This window comes from Oncorhynchus mykiss, chromosome 7 (genome assembly GCF_057628025.1).
Source record: "Oncorhynchus mykiss isolate SJ-2025 chromosome 7, ASM5762802v1, whole genome shotgun sequence".
In the NCBI taxonomy this organism is placed as follows: Eukaryota; Metazoa; Chordata; class Actinopteri; order Salmoniformes; family Salmonidae; genus Oncorhynchus; species Oncorhynchus mykiss.
This window is the reverse complement of record NC_143028.1, coordinates 57,091,067-57,114,498: the sequence shown is the minus strand read 5'-3', so window position 1 is coordinate 57,114,498 and position 23,432 is coordinate 57,091,067. Positions and strand designations below refer to the sequence as shown.

General features: G+C 48.0%; 1 protein-coding gene and 1 long non-coding RNA gene across 5 annotated transcripts in view; one reads left to right on the top strand and one right to left on the bottom strand.

Annotated features, from left to right (window-relative positions):
* The window catches only part of LOC149982609 (uncharacterized), a 102,297-nt gene that overhangs the window by 9,479 nt on the left and 69,386 nt on the right, over positions 1-23,432 (bottom strand). The gene's annotated exons all lie outside the window — the stretch shown is intronic.
* The window catches only part of LOC110528182 (inositol 1,4,5-trisphosphate-gated calcium channel ITPR1), a 192,358-nt gene that overhangs the window by 121,851 nt on the left and 47,075 nt on the right, over positions 1-23,432 (top strand). For all 4 annotated transcript variants that reach the window (XM_021610040.3, XM_021610038.3, XM_090241406.1 and 1 more), the window contains 7 exons: positions 3,325-3,525; positions 4,212-4,322; positions 4,775-4,870; positions 6,833-6,976; positions 7,169-7,276; positions 12,115-12,307; positions 15,634-15,756. In XM_021610040.3, coding sequence (XP_021465715.3) covers positions 3,325-3,525; positions 4,212-4,322; positions 4,775-4,870; positions 6,833-6,976; positions 7,169-7,276; positions 12,115-12,307; positions 15,634-15,756 — 976 coding nt within the window. The remainder of the gene's footprint in view (positions 1-3,324; positions 3,526-4,211; positions 4,323-4,774; positions 4,871-6,832; positions 6,977-7,168; positions 7,277-12,114; positions 12,308-15,633; positions 15,757-23,432) is intronic.

Below are 23,432 nucleotides of genomic sequence, written 5' to 3'. Positions count from 1 at the left end.
TTCCTACTACGTAGGCTGGTTAGTCAATAGCTGGATGTATCCTCAATTGAGCAGGTAATTGGCCCTGTTGAAAATCACTACAGCTCAGTCTTCAGGTTATCTGCTGGTCTCCTGCTCCTGTGTGTGGTCTGTGTTAATTAGGGCCAATTTCAAGTTTTCATTCAAATCGGTAATCAGCATTTTTGGAAGCCGATTATGGCCGATTACATTGCACTCCACGAGGAGACTGCGTGGCAGGCTGACCACCTGTTACGCGAGTGCAGCAAGGAGCAGTAAGTTGCTAGCTAGCATTAAACTTATCTTATAAAAAACAATGAATCTTAACATAATCACTAGTTAACCTCTCTAGGGTATGTGGGATGCTAGCCCACCTGGCCAACATCCAGTGAGATTGCAGAGCGCCAAATTCAAATACAGAAATACTCATTATAAAAATTCAGAAAAGATACAATTATTAAACATAGGTTTAAAGATGAACTTCTTGTGAATCCAACCACGGTGTATGATTTTAAAAATGCTTTACGGCGAAAGCATACCTTACAATTATTTGAGAACATAGCCCAGCATACAAATCATTACAAACAGTAACCAGCCAAGTAGAATATTTACACAAGTCAGAAAGAGATAAAATGAATCACTTACCTTTGATGATCTTCATATGTTTGCACTCAGAAGACATTCATTTATTCAATAAATGTTCCTTTTGTTCGATAAAGTCTCTCTTTATATCCGAAAACCTCCGTTTTTTTCGCACGTTTTCTTCAGTAATCCACAGGCTCAAACGCAGTCACAACAGGCAGACAAAAAATCCAAATTGTATCCATAAAGTTCATAGAAACATGTCAAACAATTTTTATATTCAATCATCAGGTTGTTTTTAGCCTAAATCATCGATAATATTTCAACCGGACAATAACGTCGTCAATATAAAAGGTAAACAAGAAAGGCAATCTCTCTGGTCGTGCGCATGAAAAAGCTCTGTGACACGGCAGGGTCCACTCATTCAGACTGCTCTTACTCCCTAATTTTTCAGAATACAAGCCTGAAACAATTTCTAAAGACTGTTGACATCTAGTGGAAGGCATAGGAACTGCAATTTGAGTCCTAAGTCAATGGATACTGTAATGGCATTGAATAGAAAACTACCAACCAAAATAATCCTACTTCCTGATTGAATTTTTTCAGGTTTTTGCCTGCCAAATCAGTTCTGTTATACTCACAGACATTATTTAAACAATTTTGGAAACTTTAGAGTGTTTTCTATCCAAATCTAATTATTATCAAATTATTATATGCATATCCTATCTTCTGGGCCTGAGTAGAAGAAAGTTTAATTTGGGCAGGCTTTTCATCCAAAATGTCAAATGCTGCCGCCTACCCTAGAGAAGTTAACTACACATGTTTGATGATATTACTAGTTTAACTAGCTTGTCCTGCGTTGCATATAATCAATGCGGTGCCTGTTAATTTATCATTGAATCACAGCCTTCTTCGCCAAACAGGTGATGATTTAACAAGCGCAATTGCGATGTACCTAACCATAAACATCAATGCTTTTCTTAAAATCAGTACACAAGTATATTTTTTTAAACCTGCATATTTAGTTAAAATAAATTCATGTTAGCAGGCAATATTAACTAGGGAAATTGTGTCACTGCTCTTGCGTTCTGTGCAAGCAGGGGATATGCAACCGTTTGGGCCGCCTGGCTTGTTGCGAACTGTGTGAAGACCATTTCTTCCTAACAAAGACCATAATTAATTTGCCAGAATTTCACATAATTATGACATAACATTGAAGGTTGTGCAATGTAACAGAAATATTTAGACTTAGGGATGCCACCCGTCGATAAAATACGGAACGGTTCGATATTTTACTGAAAGAATAAACATTTTGTTTTCGAAATTATAGTTTCCGGATTTGACCATATTAATGACCTAAGGCTCGTATTTCTGTGTGTTTATTATAATTAAGTCTATGATTTGATATTTGATAGAGCAGTCTGACTGAGCAGTGGTAGGCAGCAGCAGGCTCGTAAGCATTCATTCAAACAGCACTTTCCTGCGTTTGCCAGCAGCTCTTCGCAATGCTTGAAGCACAGCGCTGTTTCTGACTTCAAGCCTATCAACTCCCGGGATTAGGCTGGTAATACTATAGTGCCTATAAGAACATCCAATAGTCAAAGGTAAATTAAATACAAATGGTATAGAGAGAAATCGTCCTATAATTCCTATAATTACTCCATCCTAAAACTTCTTAACTAGGAATATTGAAGACTCATGTTAAAAGGTACCACCAGCTTTCATATTATTTCTCATGTTCTGAGCAAGGAACTTAAACGTTTGCTTTTTTACATGGCACATATTGCACTTTTACTTTATTCTCCAACACTTTGTTTTTACATTATTTAAACAGAATTGAACATGTTTCATTATTTATTTGAGACTAAATTGATTTTATTTATGTATTATATGAAGTTAAAATAAGTGTTTATTCAGTATTGTTGTAATTGTCATTAATACAAATACGGGTATATATATAAAAATCAACCGATTTAATCGGTATCGTCTTTTTTTGGTCCTCCAATAATCGGTATTTGTATCAGCGTTGAAAAATCATAATCGGTCGACCTCTAAGTCTGTGTGGGCTGCTGCTGTGTATTCACTGTCTGAACTGATATGCGTCGTCTCCCATGGGCCAAAGGTGGTGGGAGGATCATCAGGAGTAATGAGATAGACGGTTATATTCAGTGAAGGCCTGGCTATCACGTCTCTGATCTAACAGTTAACTCAACACAATGGTCCTGATTACCCAGTGACTCATGCACAGATGTTCTCTGTGGACTCTAAGGAGTCAGGGTCACCCTGTCCTCATTTTCATGTTACCTGAAACCCTTTTCAGTTCAGAGTCACACTTTCAATGCATATTTCCCTTTCAATATTTGCCTTTCGGCTCCTGAGTGGCGCAGCGGTCTAAGGCACTACATCTCAGTGCAAGAGGCATCACTGCAGTCCCTGGTTTGAATCCAGGCTGCATCACTTTTGGATTGGGCCGTGATTTGGAGTCCCATAGGGCGGCGTAAAATTGGACCCAGCGTCGTCCGGGTTTGGCCGGGGTAGGCCGTCATTGTAAATGAGAATTTAATCTTAACTGACTTGCCTAGTTACATAAAGGTTAAATAAATAAAAATGAAAAATTCAATACACAATGTCAAGTGGGATTGTTTTCCTGTGAAGTAAAACATAGTGTGTATAAAATATATTGACTTTGCATTCTCTTGTTTCCTGCCCTTTCCATTCCCTCACACTTGCCTCGTTCCTCTCCAGAACTTCCTTCGGTGTCAGAACAACAAGAACAACTATAACCTGGTGTGTGAGACGCTGCAGTTCCTGGACTGTATCTGTGGCAGCACCACAGGAGGCCTGGGGCTACTAGGACTCTACATCAATGAGAAGAACGTGGCTCTCATCAACCAGACAGTAGAGAGCCTGACAGAGTACTGCCAGGGACCCTGCCATGAGAACCAGGTACTGAGATGTGTCTTTGCCTTTAGAACTACTACTAGCTAACTGCCCTTGTCATTTGAACTAATTAGCTATGGGCCTTTGTCATGTTCTCATTAGAACTACAAGCAGATAGTGTGGGTCCATCCCATAAGACAGGGATCATCAACTAGATTCAGCCGCGGGCCGATCTTTTTCTTGAGTGGATGGTTCGGGGGACGGAACATAATTTCAAATGATTTGTAGACTGTAAATTGACCGCAAGAAGCGCAAAAATATATAATATTTGACTAAACATCATAAGTTCAAACGTTGCTTACATTTGTATATGATCACTTGTCTATTATGCTTGGAAATTCTTGGGAACAGATTTCCCCAAATAAAATCACTTGGAGCTGATTTCCTGGTGTTCTTAGTTTTTTTTCTGTCCAACAATAAAAAATATTTTGCTCAGAAAACTTGGGGGTGAAATAAAACCACCTTCGGCCCACGGGCCGCCAGTTGGAGAACCCTGCCATAAGAACTAGCTACAAGCACATGTGCATACCATAGGAACCAGTTATGGACTCCTGTCCTGGGTCCATTTCCATCCATACTACTTCTACTGTCATTGGGTGGATTGAGAGGGTCCTGACATGCGTAGTTCTTGATCTAGTGTTGTCCTCCTCAGTGTCTTTAGAAAATTGACCCAAGTTCTTGTTTCCTTGCAGAACTGCATAGCCACCCATGAGTCCAACGGCATTGACATCATCATCGCTCTGATCCTGAATGACATCAACCCGCTGGGGAAGAAGAGGATGGACCTGGTGCTGGAACTCAAGGTGAGGCCTCCTTCTTATTAGGTCTGCGTTTGAAATGGAATCTTATTCTCTATGTAGAGCTGTACTTTTGACCAGATTAGTGTACAATATAGGGAATAGGGTGCCATTTCGGAAGCAGCCTGGGTCTCCACACTAGGCCTACTGTACTAGTAGTAAAGCAACTTTACCCTGTACTCTAATAACTACTAAACCCCGGGAGGAACTTAAAAACAGTGTGCTGCTGCTTTTGAAATCTGGACAACTCATTAATCTCTCCTAAACTAGCACCTTAGGTGCCAAAGCAAATATCTGCAGAGTGCATTTCCCCCCTAAGCCTTTTTGGATTCTGTCTGTTTTATTTGGAAGGAGGAACAGAAACATCTCAAAGGATTTGATCTTTAACTTTAGACGTATCTCATTACAAGGGCATAATGGTTTAATATCATGGAAACGTATTTCTCCCTTTCTCTCAGAACAATGCCTCCAAGCTGTTGCTGGCTATCATGGAGAGTCGCCATGACAGTGAGAACGCTGAGAGAATCCTGTACAACATGAGGCCGAAGGAGCTGGTGAGCCTCGTGTCCCTACAAAACTCAACGTGTCCATACTAGTCCCCATTAGTCCCCACAAATCCCCTTTTATTCCCAGACATCCCCATTCATCTGAAAAAGTAATCATTCATCCCCCCCACTGAACAAAAATATAAACACAACATGTAAAGTGTTGGTTCCATGTTTCATGAGCTGCAATATAAAATCCTATACATAGGGCCTCCCGAGTGGAGCAGTGGTCTAAGGCACTGCACCGCAGTGCTTGAGGCGTCACTACAGACCCTGGTGCACAATTGACCCTGCGTCATCTGGGTTAGGGGGTTTTGGCCAGGGGGGCTTTACTTTACTACATCACGCTCTAGAGACTCCTTGTGGCGGGCTGGACGCATGCAAACTGAATTCGGTTGTCAGTTGAACTGTGTTTCCTCAGACACATTGGTGCAGCTGGCTTCCGGGTTAAGCGAGCGGGGACGCATAACTTGACCTTTGCCTCCTGAGCCCATTGGGGAGTTACAGCGATGAGACAAGATTGAAATTGGAGAGAAAAGGGGGGTAAAATAATAATAGAAAATCCCATTTTTCAAACGCACAAATTTGTTTACATCCCTCTTAGTGAGCATTTCTCCTTTTCCAAGATTATCCATCCACCTGACAGGTGTGGCATATCAAGATTAAACAGCATGGCCATTACACAGGTTCACTTTGTGGTGGGGACAATTAAAGGTCTCTTTGCAATGTGCAGTTTTGTCTCTAAACACAATGCCACAGATGTCTCAAGTTTTGAGGGAGCGTGCAAATGGAATGCTGACTGCAGGAATGCCCACCAGAGCTGTTGCCAGATAATGTAATGTTACCATAAGCCACCTCTGTCATTTTAGAGATTTTGACGGTACGTCCAACCGTCCTCACAACCGCAGACCACGTGTAACCCCGCCAGCCCAGGACATCCGGCTACTTCACCTCCGGGATTGTCTGAGACCAGCCACCCGGACAGCAGATTAAACTGTGGGTTTACACAACGAGGAAGTTCTGAACAAACTGTCAGAAACCGTCTCATCTGTGTGCTCGTCGTCCTCACCATGGACTTGACCTGACTGCAGTTTGGTGTCGTTACCCACTTCAGTGGGCAATTGCTCACCTTCGATGGCCACTGGGATGTTGGAGATGTGTGCTCTTCACAGTTGAATCCCAGTTTCAACTGTACCAGGCAGATGGTAGACAGCGTGTATGGTGTCGTGTGGGCAAGCGGTTTGCAGATGACAACGGTGTGTACAGAGTGCCCAATAAGGGCGGTGGGGTAATGGTATTGGCAGGCAAAAGCTACGGACAACGAACACAATTGCATTTTATCGATGGCAATGCACAGAGATACCGTGTCTGGATCCCAAGGGCCCATTGTTTTGCCATTCATCCGTTTCAGCGTGATAATGTACGGCCCCATGTTGCAATGATCTGTACACAATTCCTGGAAGCTGAAAATGTCCCAGTTCTTCCATGGCCTGCATACTCACCAGACATGTCACCCATTGAGCATGTTTGGGATGCTCTGGATCGACTTGTATGACAATATCACCAATATCCAGCAACTTCGAACAGCCATTGAAGTGGATTGGGACAACATTCCACAGGCCACAATCAAAAGCCTGATCAACTCTATGCAAAAGGAGATGTCACGCTGCATGAGGCAAATGGAGGTCACACCAGAGACTGACTGGTTTTCTGATCCACGCCCCTATGCTTTTTTTTTTTTAGGTATCTGTGACAGATGCATATCTGTATTCCCAGTCATGTGAAATCCATGGATTAGAGCCTAATGAATATATTTCAATTCACGGATTTCCTTATATGAACTGTAACACAGTAAAATCTTACAAGTTGCATTGATATTTTTGTGTAGTGTAGTTCTATCCTCCTGAGAAAGTCAGTGTTTCTGGTCAGGTATAAAGCAGGTAATGGTTCTGTGGGTGGTGTGATCCTCAGGTGGAGGTGATCAAGAAGGCCTACCTGCAGGGAGAGGTGGAGTTTGAGGATCCCGAAGAGGAGGACGATAGTGGGGAGGAAGAGGAGCATGATGCTGCATCCCCCAGGAACGTAGGCCACAACATCTACATCTTGGCCCACCAGGTAGTGTTCAGGGCCTAGTTGACCCCAATGACACATTTAGATACACATGTTTTTTTTGGATAACCAACCACTGGATACAACCATTTGAGGTATACAAGTACTCTCAGCAGAGTCAGATGCAGTCTCCTGTCTTACCTGCCATACTCCTCACAAGCGATTTTTCACCCCTTATTTGACCTTTGAACCCTGTAGTTGGCGCGCCACAACAAGGAGCTGCAGGTGATGCTGAAGCCAGGCGGGACCAACGGAGAGGGAGACGAGGCTCTGGAGTTCTACGCCAAACACACTGCTCAGATAGAGGTCAGTGACATCACACACATACACTCACACAGTTTACTAACTGGATATCTTTAATTGTCAGTAGAGCAGTGTTTCCCAATCCTGGTCCTGGGGACCAAAAGGGGTGCACATTAGTCTTGGGCAATATACTGTATCCCGGGGTATTTTGAAATATCATCAGTATGATTTTCCTTACCGTTTCCGATTTTCAATACCAGCCTCAAGGGAGTGCGTGTAACGCCACGCACGCCCAGTTAAGTATAACTATAAGAAATCTAAGATGTGTCATAAATTATATCCTTCTCAGGGCTCAAGCTATGCATTTGGTTTGCTAACTTGTTAGCTAAGAGAATAGATGTCAAGATCAAGCTTTTTAGTTACAGCAGAGACATTCAATCCCCTCTTGAATCAAGATCCCTGTTGCCTAAATTGTTTTGTGCATCAAAAATGTGTGTATGTGTGTTTGTTAATATGTATAGTGGGGAGAACAAGTATTTGATACACTGTTGATTTTGCAGGTTTTCCTACTTACAAAGCATGTAGAGGTCTGTAATTTTTATCATAGGTACACTTCAACTGTGAGAGACAGAATCTAAAACAAAAATCCAGAAAATCACATTGTATGATTTTTAAGTAATTAATTAGCATTTTATTGCATGACATAAGTATTTGATACATCAGAAAAGCAGAACTTAATATTATCAGAAAAGCAGAACTTAATACCGTTGTTTGCAATTACAGAGATCATAAGTTTCCTGTAGTTCTTGACCAGGTTTGCACACACTGCAGCAGGGATTTTGGCTCACTCCTCCATACAGACCTTCTCCAGATCCTTCAGGTTACGGGGCTGTCACTGGGCAATACAGACTTTCAGTTCCCTCCAAAGATTTTCTATTGGGTTCAGGTCTGGAGACTGGCTAGGCCACTCCAGGACCTTGAGATGCTTCTTATGGAGCCACTCCTTAGTTGCCCTGGCTGTGTGTTTCGGGTCGTTGTCATGCTGGAAGACCCAGCCACGACCCATCTTCAATGCGCTTACTGAGGGAAGGAGGTTGTTGGCCAAGATCTCGCGGCCCCATCCATCCTCCCCTCAATACGGTGCAGTCGTCCTGTCCCCTTTGCAGAAAAGCATCCCCAAAGAATGATGTTTCCACCTCCATTCTTCACGGTTGGGATGGTGTCTTGGGGTTGTACTCATCCTTCTTCTTCCTCCAAACACGGCGAGTGGAGTTTAGACCAAAAAGCTCTATTTTCTCCCATTCCTTCTCTGGATCATCTAGATGGTCATTGGCAAACTTCAGATGGGCCTGGACATGCGCTGGTTTGAGCAGGGGGACCTTGCATGCGCTGCAGGATTTTAATCCATGACGGTGTAGTGTGTTACTAATGTTTTTCTTTGAGACTGTGGTCCCAGCTCTCTTCAGGTCATTGACCAGGTCCTGCCGTGTAGTTCTGGGCTGACCCCTTCCTCATGATCATTGATGCCCCACGAGGTGAGATCTTGCATGGAGCCCCAGACCGAGGGTGATTGACCGTTATCTTGAACTTCTTCCATTTTCTAATAATTGCGCCAACAATTGTTGTCTTCTCACCAAGCTGCTTGCCTATTGTCCTGTAGCCCATCCCAGCCTTGTGCAGGTCTACAATTTTATCCCTGGTGTCCTTAAACAGCTCTCTGGTCTTGGCCATTGTGGAGAGGTTGGAGTCTGTTTGATTGAGTGTGTGGACAGGAGTCTTTTATACAGGTAACAAGTTCAAACAGGTGCAGTTAATACACGAGTGGAGAACAGGTGGGCTTCTTAAAGAAAAACTAACAGGTCTGGGAGAGCCGGAATTCTTACTGGTTGGTAGGTGATCAAATACTTATGTCATGCAATAAAATGCAAATTAATTACTTAAAAATCAGACAATGTGATTTTCTGGATTTTTGTTTTAGATTCCGTCTCCCACAGTTGAAGTGTACCTATGATAAAAATTACAGACCTCTACATGCTTTGTAAGTAGGAAAACCTGCAAAATCGGCAGTGTATCAAAGACTTGTTCTCCCCACTGTATGTATATACCGTTTGGAGTCGGAAGTTTACATACACCTTAGCCAAATACATTTAAACTCAGTTTTTCACAATTCCTGACATTTAATCCTAGTAAAAATCCCTGTTTTAGGTCAGTTAGGATTGCCACTTTATTTTAAGAATGTGATATGTCAGCTTTTATTTCTTTCTTCACATTCCCAGTGGGTCAGAAGTTTCCATACACTCAATTAGTATTTGGTAGCATTGCCTTTAAATTGTTTAACTTGGGTCAAATGTTTCAGGTAGCCTTCCACAACAAGTTTGGTGAATTTTGGCCCATTCCTCCTGACAGAGCAGGTGTAACTGAGTCAGGTTTGTAGGCCTCCTTGCTCACACATGTTTTTTCAGTTCTGCCCACAAATGTTCTATGGGATTGAGATCAGGGCTTTGTGATGGCCACTCCAATACCTAGACTTTGTTGTCCTTAAGCCATTTTGCCACAACTTTGGAAGTATGCTTGGGGTAATTGTCCATTTGGAAGACCCATTTGCGACCAAGCTTTAACTTCCTGACTGCTGTCTTGAGATGTTGCTTCAATATATCCACGTAATTTTCTTCCTCATGATGCCATCTATTTTGTGAAGTGCACCAGTCTCTCCTGCAGCAAAGCACACCCACAACATGAGGCTGCCACCCCATGCTTCACGGTTGGGATGGTGTTCTTCGGCTTGCAAGCCTCCCCATTTTTCCTCCAAACATAACGATGGTCATTATGATCAAACAGTTCTATTTTCGTTTCATCAGACCAGATAACATTTCTCCAAAAAGTATGATCTTCCCCATGTGCAGTTGCAAACCGTAGTCCGGCTTTTTATGGTGGTTTTGGAGCAGTGGATTCTTCCTTGCTGAGCGGTCTTTCAGGTTATGTTAAGATAGGACTCATTTTACTGTGGATATAAATAAATATGTACCCGTTTGCTCCAGCATCTTCACAAGGTCCTTTGCTATTGTTCTGGAATTGATTTGCACTTTTCACACCAAAGTACGTTCATCTCTAGGAGACAGAACGCGTCTCCTTCCAGAGTGGTATGACGGCTGCGTGGTCCCATGGTGTTTATACTTGCGTACTGTTGTTTGTACAGATGAACGTGGTACCTTCAGGCGTTTGGAAATTGCTCTAAAGGATGAACCAGACTTGTGGAGGTCTACAATTTTTTTTCTGAGGTCTTGGCTGATTTCTTTTGATTTTCCGATGATGTCAAGCAAAGAGGCACTGAGTTTGAAGGTAGGCCTTGAAATAATCCACAGGTACACCTCCAACTGACTCATGATATCAATTAGCCTGTCAGAAGCTTCAAAGCCATGACATAATTTTCTGGAATTTTCCAAGCTGTTTAACTTCTTAGTGGTCCTTTCGCTCACCAATCCCGTAAATGGGATTGATTTGACAACACCCAGTGAAATAGCAGCGCGCCAAATTCAAAAACAGAAATACTCATTATAATTCATAATCATACAAGTGTGATACATGGGTTTAAAGATGAACTTCTTGTTAATCCAGCGACAGTGTCAGATTTCAAAAAGGCTTTACGGCGAAAGCAAATCATGTTATTATCTGAGGACAGCACCCCATCAAACATACACATGAAAATCATAATTCAACCCGCCAGGCACAACACAAAAGTCGGAAAAAACATATAATGCATGCCTTACCTTTGAAGATCTTTTTCTGTTGGCACTCCAATATGTCCATTAAACATCACAAATGGTCCTTTTGTTCGATAAATTCTGTCGTTATATATCCAAAATGTCAATTTATTTGGTGCGTATGATTCAGAAAATACACCGGTTCCAACTCGCGCAACATGACTACACATGATCTAATTAGTTGCCTGTAAACTTGATCCAAACATTTCAAACAACTTTCCTAATACAACTTTAGGTATTTTTAAACATAAATAATCTATCAAATTTAAGACGGAATAAACTGTGTTCAATACCGGAGGAAAACAAAGTGGAGTGAGCTTTCAGGTCACGCGCCCCAACCACAAAAGTACACTTCACTCGACACTCGTTCTGAACAGGGCTACTTCTTCATTTCTCAAAGGAAAAACATCAACCAATTTCTAAATACTGTTGACATCTAGTGGAAGCGATAGGAACTGCAAGCAACTGCGATAGAATTCTAGATTCCCATTGAAAAGAGAGTGACCTCAAAAAAATGTTTGGATAGTTTGTCCTCGGGGTTTCGCCTGGCAAATAAGTTCTGTTACATACATCATTCAAACACCTTTCATCCGGATGTGAAAATGGTGCCCCCTAGCCTTAAGAAGTTTTAAAGGCACAGTCAACTTAGTGTATGTGAACTTCTGATCCACTGGAATTGTGATACAGTGAATTATAAGTGAAATAATCTCTCTGTAAACAATTGTTGGAAAAATGACTTGTGTCATGCACAAAGTAGATATACTAACCGACTTACCAAAACTATAGTTTGTTAACAAGAAATGTGTGTATTGGTTAAAAAATTAGTTTTAATGACTCCAACCTAAGTGTTCAGACTTCAACTGTAGATAGGTCGATGTGTGTTGTTATATGTGTGTGTTATTATAAAAACCTAAATGTTTTATAACATTTATAAATGTTATTATAAAAGCTTAAACACTGCCATAGAGCGATTTCAGTTCTTCTAAATCTGAGGCATAATGGAATGCTCCAAGCCTGGGGCTAAATGACACTGTCCAGGCACCTTCGTGCTCCCCAACCTGGGGCCTAAGTGGCTGGTACACTCTATACCTATGGAGCTGAAAGTGACTGAGTGTGTTCCTGTGTGTGTCCTCCTCTCAGATCGTGCGTCATGACCGCACCATGGAGGAGATAGTGTTTCCTGTGCCCAACATCTGTGAGTTCCTGACCTGTGAGTCCAAACTGAGGGTGTATTACACCACAGAGAGGGACGAGCAGGGCAGCAAGATCAACGACTTCTTCCTCAGCGCTGAGAACCTCTTCAATGAGATGAACTGGCAGAAGAAACTACGAGGTAGCTACAGTAGCTCTTCAAAATGGCCTCTCAGGAGGGTTTTACAAATTGATATTCATCTACTTCCTCTGAAATGTTACTGCATTAACTTGATGCAGTGTAAATAACAAATATAAAAGGTGTGTGTTATGCCAAAACTTCCTTGTGATCTAATGACTTGACCCAGAGGAGCTGAGAAAGGGTTTTAATGTTGCTGTCGCAGGGCTAGTGTTAATAGAGCCAGTATCATCCTAACTCTGTGTGTTTTGGCAGAGGTTAGTGTTTCGTTATTACACCTCTTCTTTCCATTGTCAGTCTGTCAGTGGGCTGTAGGGGCTTTCCACTACATCTGAGCCGTGAAACAGTATGAATCACAACTGAGAGCACAGCGCACAGAGACAAGACATTTACAGTCTCACACACACACTACACACACACGCACACACCCATTGTGCATCCACAGAGACACATGCCCACACACTTCTCTGTCACTGTCAGACAGAGATAAAGAGAAAAGTCCCTTGTCTATTTTCTATTTTCCAATTAAACCAATCTAAAAAGCGACACAGAATAGCGTATATAAACAATGCCAGCATGCCAGATTGGCTGTCAGCTGTGGGGAGGGGAGAAGACAGCCAGCTTCAATAGAGGAAAGGTTACAGTGAGTTGTCTAAAGGTCGCTTTCCTCATGGGTGTCTAGTCCTTAACCAACATGAACAGCAGAGACATTCAACTCCCGCTGCCTTTGTGGTTCTTTCCTCCCAGCTTAAACTTCTAATAACAACACATAGACTACTTTTTCTTCACTCAATTCTATAAATGTTACCTGTTAAAAGTGTAATATTCGTCCATTGAAATATTTTTATAATAGAATAAAGTTATGTGCTTTAATACAGAGCCTTTCTATTATTGCACACTTTCAGTACGAGGTACTGATACTCTGTATCACACAGCTTCACACACCACTGCCCTCCAGCTATGAGTACTGCAGGATATACTGAGCCTGCTGTGAAGTATCATACCAAATAAGGAAATGTCCAATAGATTTGCTGTTATTGGTAAAATGTGTAATGTCAAGTTTATTTCCCATTCTCTTTTAAAATGTTTGTTCTCTTTCTCTCTCCCCTCTCCCTACCCCTTCCCTCTCTCTCCCCTCTCCCTACCCCTTCCCCCTCTCTCCCCTCTCCCTACCCCTTCCCTCTCTCTCCCCTCGCCCTACCCCTTCCCTCTCTCCCCCCTCTCCCTACCCCTTCCCTCTCTCCCCCCTCTCCCTACCCCTCCCTCTCTCTCCCCCCCCTCTCCCTAACCCTTCCCTCCCTCCCTCTCTCTCTCTCTCCCCCCTCTCCCTACCTCTTCCCTCTCTCTCTCTCCCCCCTTCCCTCCCTCCCCCTCTCTCTCCCCCCTCTCCCTAACCCCTCCCTCCCTCTCTCTCTCCCCCCTCTCCCTACCCCTTCCCTCCCTCCCTCTCTCTCTCTCTCCCCCCTCTCCCTACCCCTCCCCCCTCTCTCTCTCTCTCCCCCCTCTCCCTACCCCTTCCCCCTCTCTCTCTCTCTCTCTCTCCCTACCCCTTCCCTCTCTCTCTCTCTCCCCCCTAACCCTTCCCTCTCTCTCTCTCTCCCCCCTACCCCTTCCCTCCCTCTCTCTCTCCCCCCTACCCCTTCCCTCCCTCTCTCTCTCCCCCCTCTCCCTACCCCTTCCCTCTCTCTCCCCCCTCTCCCCTCTCTCTCCCCCCTCTCCCTACCCCTTCCCTCTCTCTCTCCCCCTCTCCCTACCCCTTCCATCCCTCTCTCTCTCTCTCTCTCCCCCTCCCTCCCTCTCTCTCTCTCTCTCTCTCTCTCTCTCTCTCCCCCTCTCGCTACCCCTTCCCTCCCTCCCCCCTCTCTCCCCCTCTCCTTCCCTCCCTCCCTCTCTCCCCCCTCTCCCTACCCCTTCCCTCTCTCTCTCCCCCCTCTCCTTACCCCTTCCCTCTCTCTCTCTCTCCCCCCTCTCCCTACCCCTTCCCTCTCTCTCTCTCTCTCTCCCCCCTCTCCCTACCCCGTCCCTCTCTCTCTCCCCCCTACCCCTTCCCTCTCTCTCTCCCCCCTACCCCTTCCCTCTCTCTCTCCCCCCTACCCCTTCCCCCTCTCTCTCTCCCCCCTCTCCCTACCCCTTCCCCCTCTCTCTCTCTCCCCCCTCTCCCTACCCCTCCCCCTCTCTCTCTCTCCCCCCTCTCCCTACCCCTTCCCCCCTCTCTCTCTCTCTCCCTCCTCTCCCTACCCCTTCCCCCTCTCCCTACCCCTTCCACCCCTCTCTCTCTCCCCCCTCTCCCTACCCCTTCCCCCTCTCTCTCTCTCTCCCCCCTCTCTCTACCCCTTCCCCCTCTCTCTCTCTCTCCCCCCTCTCCCTACCCCTCCCCCCTCTCTCTCTCCCCCCTCTCCCTACCCCTTCCCCCCTCTCTCTCTCTCTCTCTCCCTCCTCTCCCTACCGTTTCCCTCTCTCTCTCTCTCTCCCCCCTACCCCTTCCCTCCCTCTCTCTCTCCCCCCTCTCCCTACCCCTTCCCTCTCTCTCCCCCCTCTCCCTACCCCTTCCCTCTCTCTCTCCCCCCTCTCCCTACCCCTTCCATCCCTCTCTCTCTCTCTCCCCCCCTCCCTCCCTCTCTCTCTCTCTCTCTCTCTCTCTCTCCCTCTCTCGCTACCCCTTCCCTCCCTCCCCCCTCTCTCCCCCCTCTCCCTACCCCTTCCCTCTCTCTCTCTCTTCCCCCTCTCCCTACCCCTTCCCTCCCTCCCTCTCTCTCTCCCCCTCTCATTACCCCTTCCCTCACTCCCCCCCTCTCCCTACCCCTTCCCTCCCTCTCTCTCTCCCCTCTCCCTTCCCTCCCTCTCTCTCCCTACCCCTTCCCCCTCTCTCTCTCTCTCTCCCCTCTCCATACCCCTTCCTTCCCTCTCCCTCTCTCTCTCTCCCCCTCTCACTACCCCTTCCCTCCCTCCCCCCTCTCTCCCCCTCTCCCTACCCCTTCCTTCCCTCTCTCTCTCTCTTCCCCCTCTCCCTACCCCTTCCCTCCCTCCCTCTCTCTCTCCCCCTCTCGCTACCCCTTCCCTCACTCCCCCCCTCTCACTACCCCTTCCCTCCCTCTCTCTCTCTCCCCTCTCCCTTCCCTCCCTCTCTCTCCCTACCCCTTCCCCCTCTCTCTCTCTCTCTCTCTCCGCTCTCCATACCCCTTCCTTCCCTCTCTCTCTCTCTCTCTCTCCCCCCTCTCTCCCTACCCCTTCCCTCTCTCTCTCTCTCTCTCTCTCTTGCTCTCCCCTCTCTCCCTACCCCTTCCCTCTCTCTCTCCCCTCTCCCTACCCCTTCCCTCTCTCTCCTCTAGCCCAGCCTGTGTTGTACTGGTGTTCCAGAAACATGTCATTCTGGAGTAACATCTCCTTCAACCTGGCCGTCCTCATGAACCTGATGGTGGCCTTCTTCTATCCCCTGGAAGGGTTGCGTGAAGGTCAGTCACGGGCCAGCAACCTTCAAGCTTTCACCTTTAACCCCTCCCAAAGCCTTGACCCCTCCCAAATCTTTGACCCCTTGATTATCAAGCCACAGTCAAAACTAACCCTGGACATCAGGGTATTTCATTCATTTTGAAAGTTAGAACTTGGGTTCAAGCTGTAGCTATGTCCTTTTCAATCTGATTGTGCTATTCATTCATTATGTCTATGCAGGTAGTGTTTGTTTCAGAAAACCGTTGTCTACATGTATCTGGTCACTAGGGACGTCATATCAATGCTCAGACTCTTCCCTGTATATGAAGGAGTTTTAAGAGATTTCAGGTTTTCGCTGTTTCCATTCTGGATTCTTTCATGTGTGTTGATGAAATGGTATGTTTATGTGGGCACACCGGCCCAGCTCTGTTCCCTTCAGAGCCATCAAGCATGTTTGTATATCCCTTTGAAGTGCTGGTGTAGAGCATCGGGTCAGAGGATGGTTGCGTGAGTCGCACACACAACACCGAGGGCTGAAAACAGGAAGAACAGAGGACGGCTCAAGTCTCTGTGATGTGATCCGGGCCAGTTGCACTGTATCACAAAGACTTGTACATGTATCTCAGTGCAACTGGATGGCTGCAATATTTTTCTCTCTTTTGTGCGTTTTATAGGTGTTCCTCTACTTTTGCATTATGGAACATTATGAGTGCACAATAACTGTGGAGCATTTTGTTAAAATAATTGACGATGGACTGATGTGTTTATATTACACTGTGTTCTACACAGTTCTGTTTATAGAGGCTTATTTAGGTAACACAGTATTTCCTTAATAATGCAACACAAATGGTACTCACACTCAAGTTAAATGTATTGTATAATTTCGTATGGGGGGAAATTGTATCTGTGTAAACACAGGACAATAATATTATTAGCAATGAATATTTCAATGTGAGGGATTGACGCTATACATATACAATTTTGCCATATGCTAACTTCATTACCTCTTCACAAGTGTAGATATTTCCAAACAGTGCAGCAGTAAGTATAGGTACCGGGCATACCCATCTCTGTGTTTTAGAAGGTCAAATATTCCCTTTGAGACATTTTGGGCTCTGGGAAGTGAAACAAAATCCTTTGCTTGGCCTTCCCTTCCCAAACTCCTACTGACCCAGTGAGCTCTGTCTTTCACTTCTTCCTCTGACCTATTGACCTCTGATCTCAGGTCACCTGACTGGGATCAGGATCATAGGCTAAAAATCTCTCCTCTGTCTCTGGTTTTCTTTCTTTCTCTCTCTCTCTCTCTCTCTCTCTAAAAAACTAGAGATGTTATCATGTGGAAAAGTAATCCTCATCAACCCCATTTCAATGTACATGAATGCTATTATACACAGTCACACTAACTACTGTAACTGAGTGGAGCAGTGGATGAGGCCTCTTCTGTAGACTACACCAGTAATATAGCACTGTACAGTTCAGCCCAGTGTGTGTGTGTGTTTCCCGCCCAACAGGACATTAGAGCTGTGTGAAGGGGGAGTGAGATGATCACGTGAGGCCCCACATACCTTTGGCCTGGTTCAGCAATTCTGTTTATTGCTTTATTACTCAGGGCCTCCACCCCCCACCCCCCCCCGCCCGCTCTGGAATGAGGGATAGAAATTAGATAAGAGTGCTCAAACTAGATCAGTGTGTGCCGCTGCCTGCCTGTTGACAAGTAGGAGCTTATGTCACTCAGGACCCCACACACGTAGCCTGACACAACACATACAGTACATTCGCCTGCAGACACTATACATTAATCTCTTATCACACATTCAGTACATGCACACACAAACTTTCACATCATGCCGGTATTTCTCTGTCCGCCCCCCAAAACACACACACCACCAGCAGTGCATGCAGACCCCAGACAGTCAGGCCATTCCTCATGAATCTTTCAGCAGAGTATTTTTAAAGACGGCAGTAGTTATGTAAGTGTCACCTGTCATGTGACCTCTACAGGGACCAGAAATAAGGGGGGATTACTGTCCTCTCTCTCTTTCTCTCTCTTTGTTTCTTCCCTAGTTCTACCCCCCCGCCTCCCATTTCTTCGGGGGTCGGTTACAGAAGCAAGTTGTCATTTATTGCATTATTCTTATGTGGAAGTGGGGTGTGTAGACTGACATGGTGGGGTGTGTAGGCTGACATGGTGGGGTGTGTAGGCTGACATGGTGGGGTGTGTAGGCTGACATGGTGGGGTGTGTAGGCTGACATGGTGGGGTGTGCAGGCTGACATATGGTGGGGTGTGCAGGCTGACATATGGTGGGGTGTGTATGCTGACATGGTGGGGTGTGTAGGCTGACATGGTGGGGTGTGCAGGCTGACATATGGTGGGGTGTGTAGGCTGACATGGAGGGATGTGTAGGCTGACATGATGGGGTGTGTAGGCTGACACGGAGGGGTGTGTAGGCTGACATGGTGGGGTGTGCAGGCTGACATATGGTGGGGTGTGCATGCTGACATGGTGGGGTGTGTAGGCTGACATGGTGGGGTGTGTAGGCTGACATGGTGGGGTGTGTAGGCTGACATGGTGGGTTGTGTAGGCTGACATGGTGAGGTGTGTAGGCTGACATGGTGGGCTGTGTAGGCTGACATGGTGGGCTGTGTAGGCTGACATGGTGGGCTGTGTAGGCTGACATGGTGGGCTGTGTAGGCTGACATGGTGGGGTGTGTAGGCTGTGCAGGCTGACATGGTGGGGTGTGTAGGCTGACATGGTGGGGTGTGTAGGCTGACATGGTGGGGTGTGTAGGCTGACATGGTAGGGTGTTTAGGCTGTGCAGGCTGACATGGTATGGTGTGTAGGCTGACATATGGTAGGGTGTGTAGGCTGACATGGAGGGGTGTGTAGGCTGACATGGTGGGGTGTGTAGGCTGACATGATGGGGTGTGTAGGCTGACATGGAGGGGTGTGTAGGCTGACATGGAGGGGTGTGTAGGCTGACATGGAGGGGTGTGTAGGCTGACATATGGTGGGGTGTGCATGCTGACATGGTGGGGTGTGTAGGCTGACATGGTGGGGTGTGTAGGCTGACATGGTGGGGTGTGTAGGCTGACATGGGGGGGTGTGTAGGCTGACATGGTGGGGTGTGCAGGCTGACATATGGTGGGGTGTGTAGGCTGACATGGTGGGGTGTGTAAGCTGTGCAGGCTGACATGGTGGGGTGTGTAGGCTGACATGGTGGGGTGTGTAGGCTGACATGGTGGGGTGTGTAGGCTGACATGGTGGGGTGTGTAGGCTGACATGGTGGGGTGTGTAGGCTGTGCAGGCTGACATGGTGGGGTGTGTAGGCTGTGCAGGCTGACATGGTGGGGTGTGCAGGCTGACATGGTGGGGTGTGTAGGCTGACATGGTGGGGTGTGTAGGCTGTGCAGGCTGACATGGTGGGGTGTGTAGGCTGTGCAGGCTGACATGGTGGGGTGTGTAGGCTGTGCAGGCTGACATGGTGGGGAGTGTAGGCTGACATGGTGGGGTGTGTAGGCTGACATGGTGGGGAGTATAGGCTGTGTAGGCTGACATGATGGGGTGTGTAGGCTGACATGGAGGGGTGTGCAGGCTGACATGGTGGGCTGTGTAGGCTGACTTGGTGGGCTGTGTAGGCTGACTTGGTGGGCTGTGTAGGCTGACTTGGTGGGCTGTGTAGGCTGACATGGTGGGGTGTGTAGGCTGTGCAGGCTGACATGGTGGGGTGTGTAGGCTGACATGGTGGGGTGTGTAGGCTGACATGGTAGGGTGTTTAGGCTGTGCACACTGACATGGTATGGTGTGTAGGCTGACATATGGTAGGGTGTGTAGGCTGACATATGGTGGGGTGTGCATGCTGACATGGTGGGGTGTGTAGGCTGACATGGTGGGGTGTGTAGGCTGACATGGTGGGGTGTGTAGGCTGACATGGTGGGGTGTGCATGCTGACATATGGTGGGGTGTGTAGGCTGACATGGTGGGGTGTGTAAGCTGTGCAGGCTGACATGGTGGGGTGTGTAGGCTGACATGGTGGGGTGTGTAGGCTGACATGGTGGGGTGTGTAGGCAGACATGGTGGGGTGTGTAGGCTGTGCAGGCTGACATGGTGGGGTGTGTAGGCTGTGCAGGCTGACATGGTGGGGTGTGCAGGCTTACATGGTGGGGTGTGTAGGCTGACATGGTGGGGTGTGTAGGCTGTGCAGGCTGACATGGTGGGGTGTGTAGGCTGTGCAGGATGACATGGTGGGGTGTGTAGGCTGTGCAGGCTGACATGGTGGGGAGTGTAGGCTGACATGGTGGGGTGTGTAGGCTGACATGGTGGGGAGTATAGGCTGTGTAAGCTGACATGGTGGGGTGTGTAGGCTGACATGGTAGGGTGTTTAGGCTGTGCAGGCTGACACGGTGGGGTGTGTAGTCTGACATATGTTGGGGTGTGTAGGCTGACATGGTAGGGTGTTTAGGCTGTGCAGGCTGACATGTTAGGGTGTGTAGGCTGACATATGGTGGGGTGTGTAGGCTGACATGGAGGGGTGTGTAGGCTGAAATGGAGGGGTGTGTAGGCTGACATGGTGGGGTGTGTAGGCTGACATGATGGGGTGTGTAGGCTGACAAACACCACCATGTCAGCCTACACACCCCACCATGTCAGCCTACACACCCCACCATGTCAGCCTACACACCCCACCATGTCAGCCTACACACTCTACCATGTCAACCTACACTCCCCACCATGTCAGCCTACACAGCCTACACTGTGTAGGCTGACATGGTGGGGTGTGCAGGCTGACATGGTGGGGTGTGCATGCTGACATGGTGGTGTGTGCAGGCTGACATGGTGGGGTGTGTAGGCTGACATATGTTGGGGTGTGTAGGCTGACAAGGTGGGGTGTGTAGGCTGACATGGTGGGGAGTGTAGGCTGTTATGGTGGGGTGTGTAGGCTGTTATGGTGGGGTGTGTACGCAGACATGGTGGGGTGTGTAGGCTGACATGGTGGGGTGTGTAGGCTGTGCAGGCTGACATGGTGGGGTGTGTAGGCTCACATGGTGGGTTGTGTAGGCTGACATGGTGGGGTGTGTAGGCTGTTATGGTGGGGTGTGTAGGCTGTTATGGTGGGGTGTGTACGCAGACATGGTGGGGTGTGTAGGCTGACATGGTGGGGTGTGTAGGCTGTGCAGGCTGACATGGTGGGGTGTGTAGGCTGACATGGTCGGTTGTGTAGGCTGACATGGTGGGGTGTGCATGCTGACATGGTGGGGTGTGTAGGCTGACATGGTGGGGTGTGTAGGCTGACATGGTGGGGTGTGTAGGCTGACGTGTAGGGGTGTGTAGGCAGACATGGTGGGGTGTGTAGGCTGACATGGTGGGGAGTGTAGGCTGACATGGTAGAGTGTGTAGGCTGACATGGTGGGGTGTGTAGGCTGACATGGTGGGGTGTGTAGGCTGACATGGTGGTGTTTGTAGGCTGACATGGTGGGGTGTGTAGGCTGTTATGGTGCGGTGTGTAGGCTGTTATGGTGGGGTGTGTACGCAGACATGGTGGGGTGTGTAGGCAGACATGGTGGGGTGTGTAGGCTGACATGGAGGGGTGTGTAGGCTGACATGGTGGGGTGTGTAGGCTGTGCAGGCTGACATGGAGGGGTGTGTAGGCTGACATGGAGGGGTGTGTAGGCTGACATGGTGGGGTGTGTAGGCTGTGCAGACTGACATGTCATTCTACACACCCCACCATGTCTGCCTACACACCCCACCATGTCAGCCTACACACCCCACCATGTCAGCCTACACACCCCACCATGTCAGCCTACACACCCCACCATGTCCGCCTACACACCCCACCATGTGTGTAGGCTGACATGGTGGGGTGTGTAGGCTGACATGGACAGGTGTGTAGGCTGACATGGTAGGGTGTGTAGGCTGACATGGTGGGGTGTGTAGGCTGTGCAGACTGACATGTCATTCTACACACCCCACCATGTCTGCCTACTCACCCCACCATGTCAGCCTACACACCCCACCATGTCAGCCTACACACCCCACCATGTCAGCCTACACACCCCACCATGTCAGCCTACACACCCCACCATGTGTGTAGGCTGACAAGGTGGGGTGTGTAGGCTGACATGGTGGGGTGTGTAGGCTGACATGGACAGGTGGGTAGGCTGACATGGTAGGGTGTGTAGGCAGACATGGTGGGGTGTGTAGGCTGTGCAGGCTGACATGGAGGGCTGTGTAGGCTGTGCAGGCTGACATGGTGGGGTTTGTAGGCAGACATGGTGGGGTGTGTAGGCAGACATGGTGGGGTGTGTAGGCTGACATGGTGGGGAGTGTAGGCTGACATGGTAGGGTGTGTAGGCTGACATGGTAGGGTGTGTAGGCTGACATGGTGGGGAGTGTAGGCTGACATGGTGGGGTGTGTAGGCTGTGCAGGCTGACATGGTGGGGTGTGTAGACAGACATGGTGGGGTGTTTAGGCAGACATGATGGGGTGTTTAGGCAGACATGGTGGGGTGTGTAGGCTGACATGGTGGGGTGTGTAGGCTGACATGGTGGGGAGTGTAGGCTGACATAGTAGGGTATGTAGGCTGACATGGTGGGGTGTGTTGGCAGACATGGTGGGGTGTGTAGGCTGACATGGTGGGGTGTGTAGGCTGACATGGTAGGGTGTTTAGGCTGTGCAGGCTGACATGGTGGGGTGTGTAGGCTGACATATGTTGGGGTGTGTAGGCTGACATTGAGGGGTGTGTAGGCTGACATGGAGGGGTGTGTAGGCTGACATGGTGGGGTGTGTAGGCTGTTATGGTGGGGTGTGTAGGCAGACATGGTGGGGTGTGTAGGCAGACATGGTGGGGTGAGTAGGCTGACATGGTGGTGTGTGTAGGCTGTGCAGGCTGACATGGTGGGGAGTGTAGGCTGACATGGTGGGGTGTGTAGGCAGACATGGTGGGGTGTGTAGGCTGACATGGTGGGGTGTGTAGGCTGACATGGTGGGGAGTGTAGGCTGACATGGTAGGGTGTGTAGGCTGACATGGTGGGGTGTGTAGGCTGACATGGTGGGGTGTGTAGACTGACATGGTAGGGTGTTTAGGCTGTGCAGGCTGACATGGTGGGGTGTGTAGGCTGACATATGTTGGGGTGTGTAGGCTGACATGGAGGGGTGTGTAGGCTGACATGGAGGGGTGTGTAGGCTGACAGGTTGGGGTGTGTAGGCTGACATGATGGGGTGTGTAGGCTGACATGGAGGTTGTGTAGGCTGACATGGTGGGGTGTGCATGCTGACATGGCGGGGTGTGTAGGCTGACATGGTGGGGAGTGTAGGCTGACATGGTAGGGTGTGTAGGCTGACATGGTGGGGTGTGTAGGCTGACATGGCGGGGTGTGTAGGCTGACATGGTGGGGTGTGTAGGCAGACATGTTGGGGTGTGTAGGCTGTGCAGGCTGACATGGTGGGGTGTGTAGGCTGACATGGTGGGGTGTGTAGGCTGACATGGTGGGGTGTGTAGGCTGACATGGTGGGGTGTGCATGCTGACATGGCGGGGTGTGTAGTCTGACATGGTGGGGTGTGTAGGCTGTGCAGGCTGACATGGTAGGGTGTGTAGGCTGACATGGTGGGGAGTATAGGCTGTGTAGGCTGACATGGTAGGGTGTTTAGGCTGTGCAGACTGACATGGTGGGGTGTGTAGGCTGACATGGTGGGGT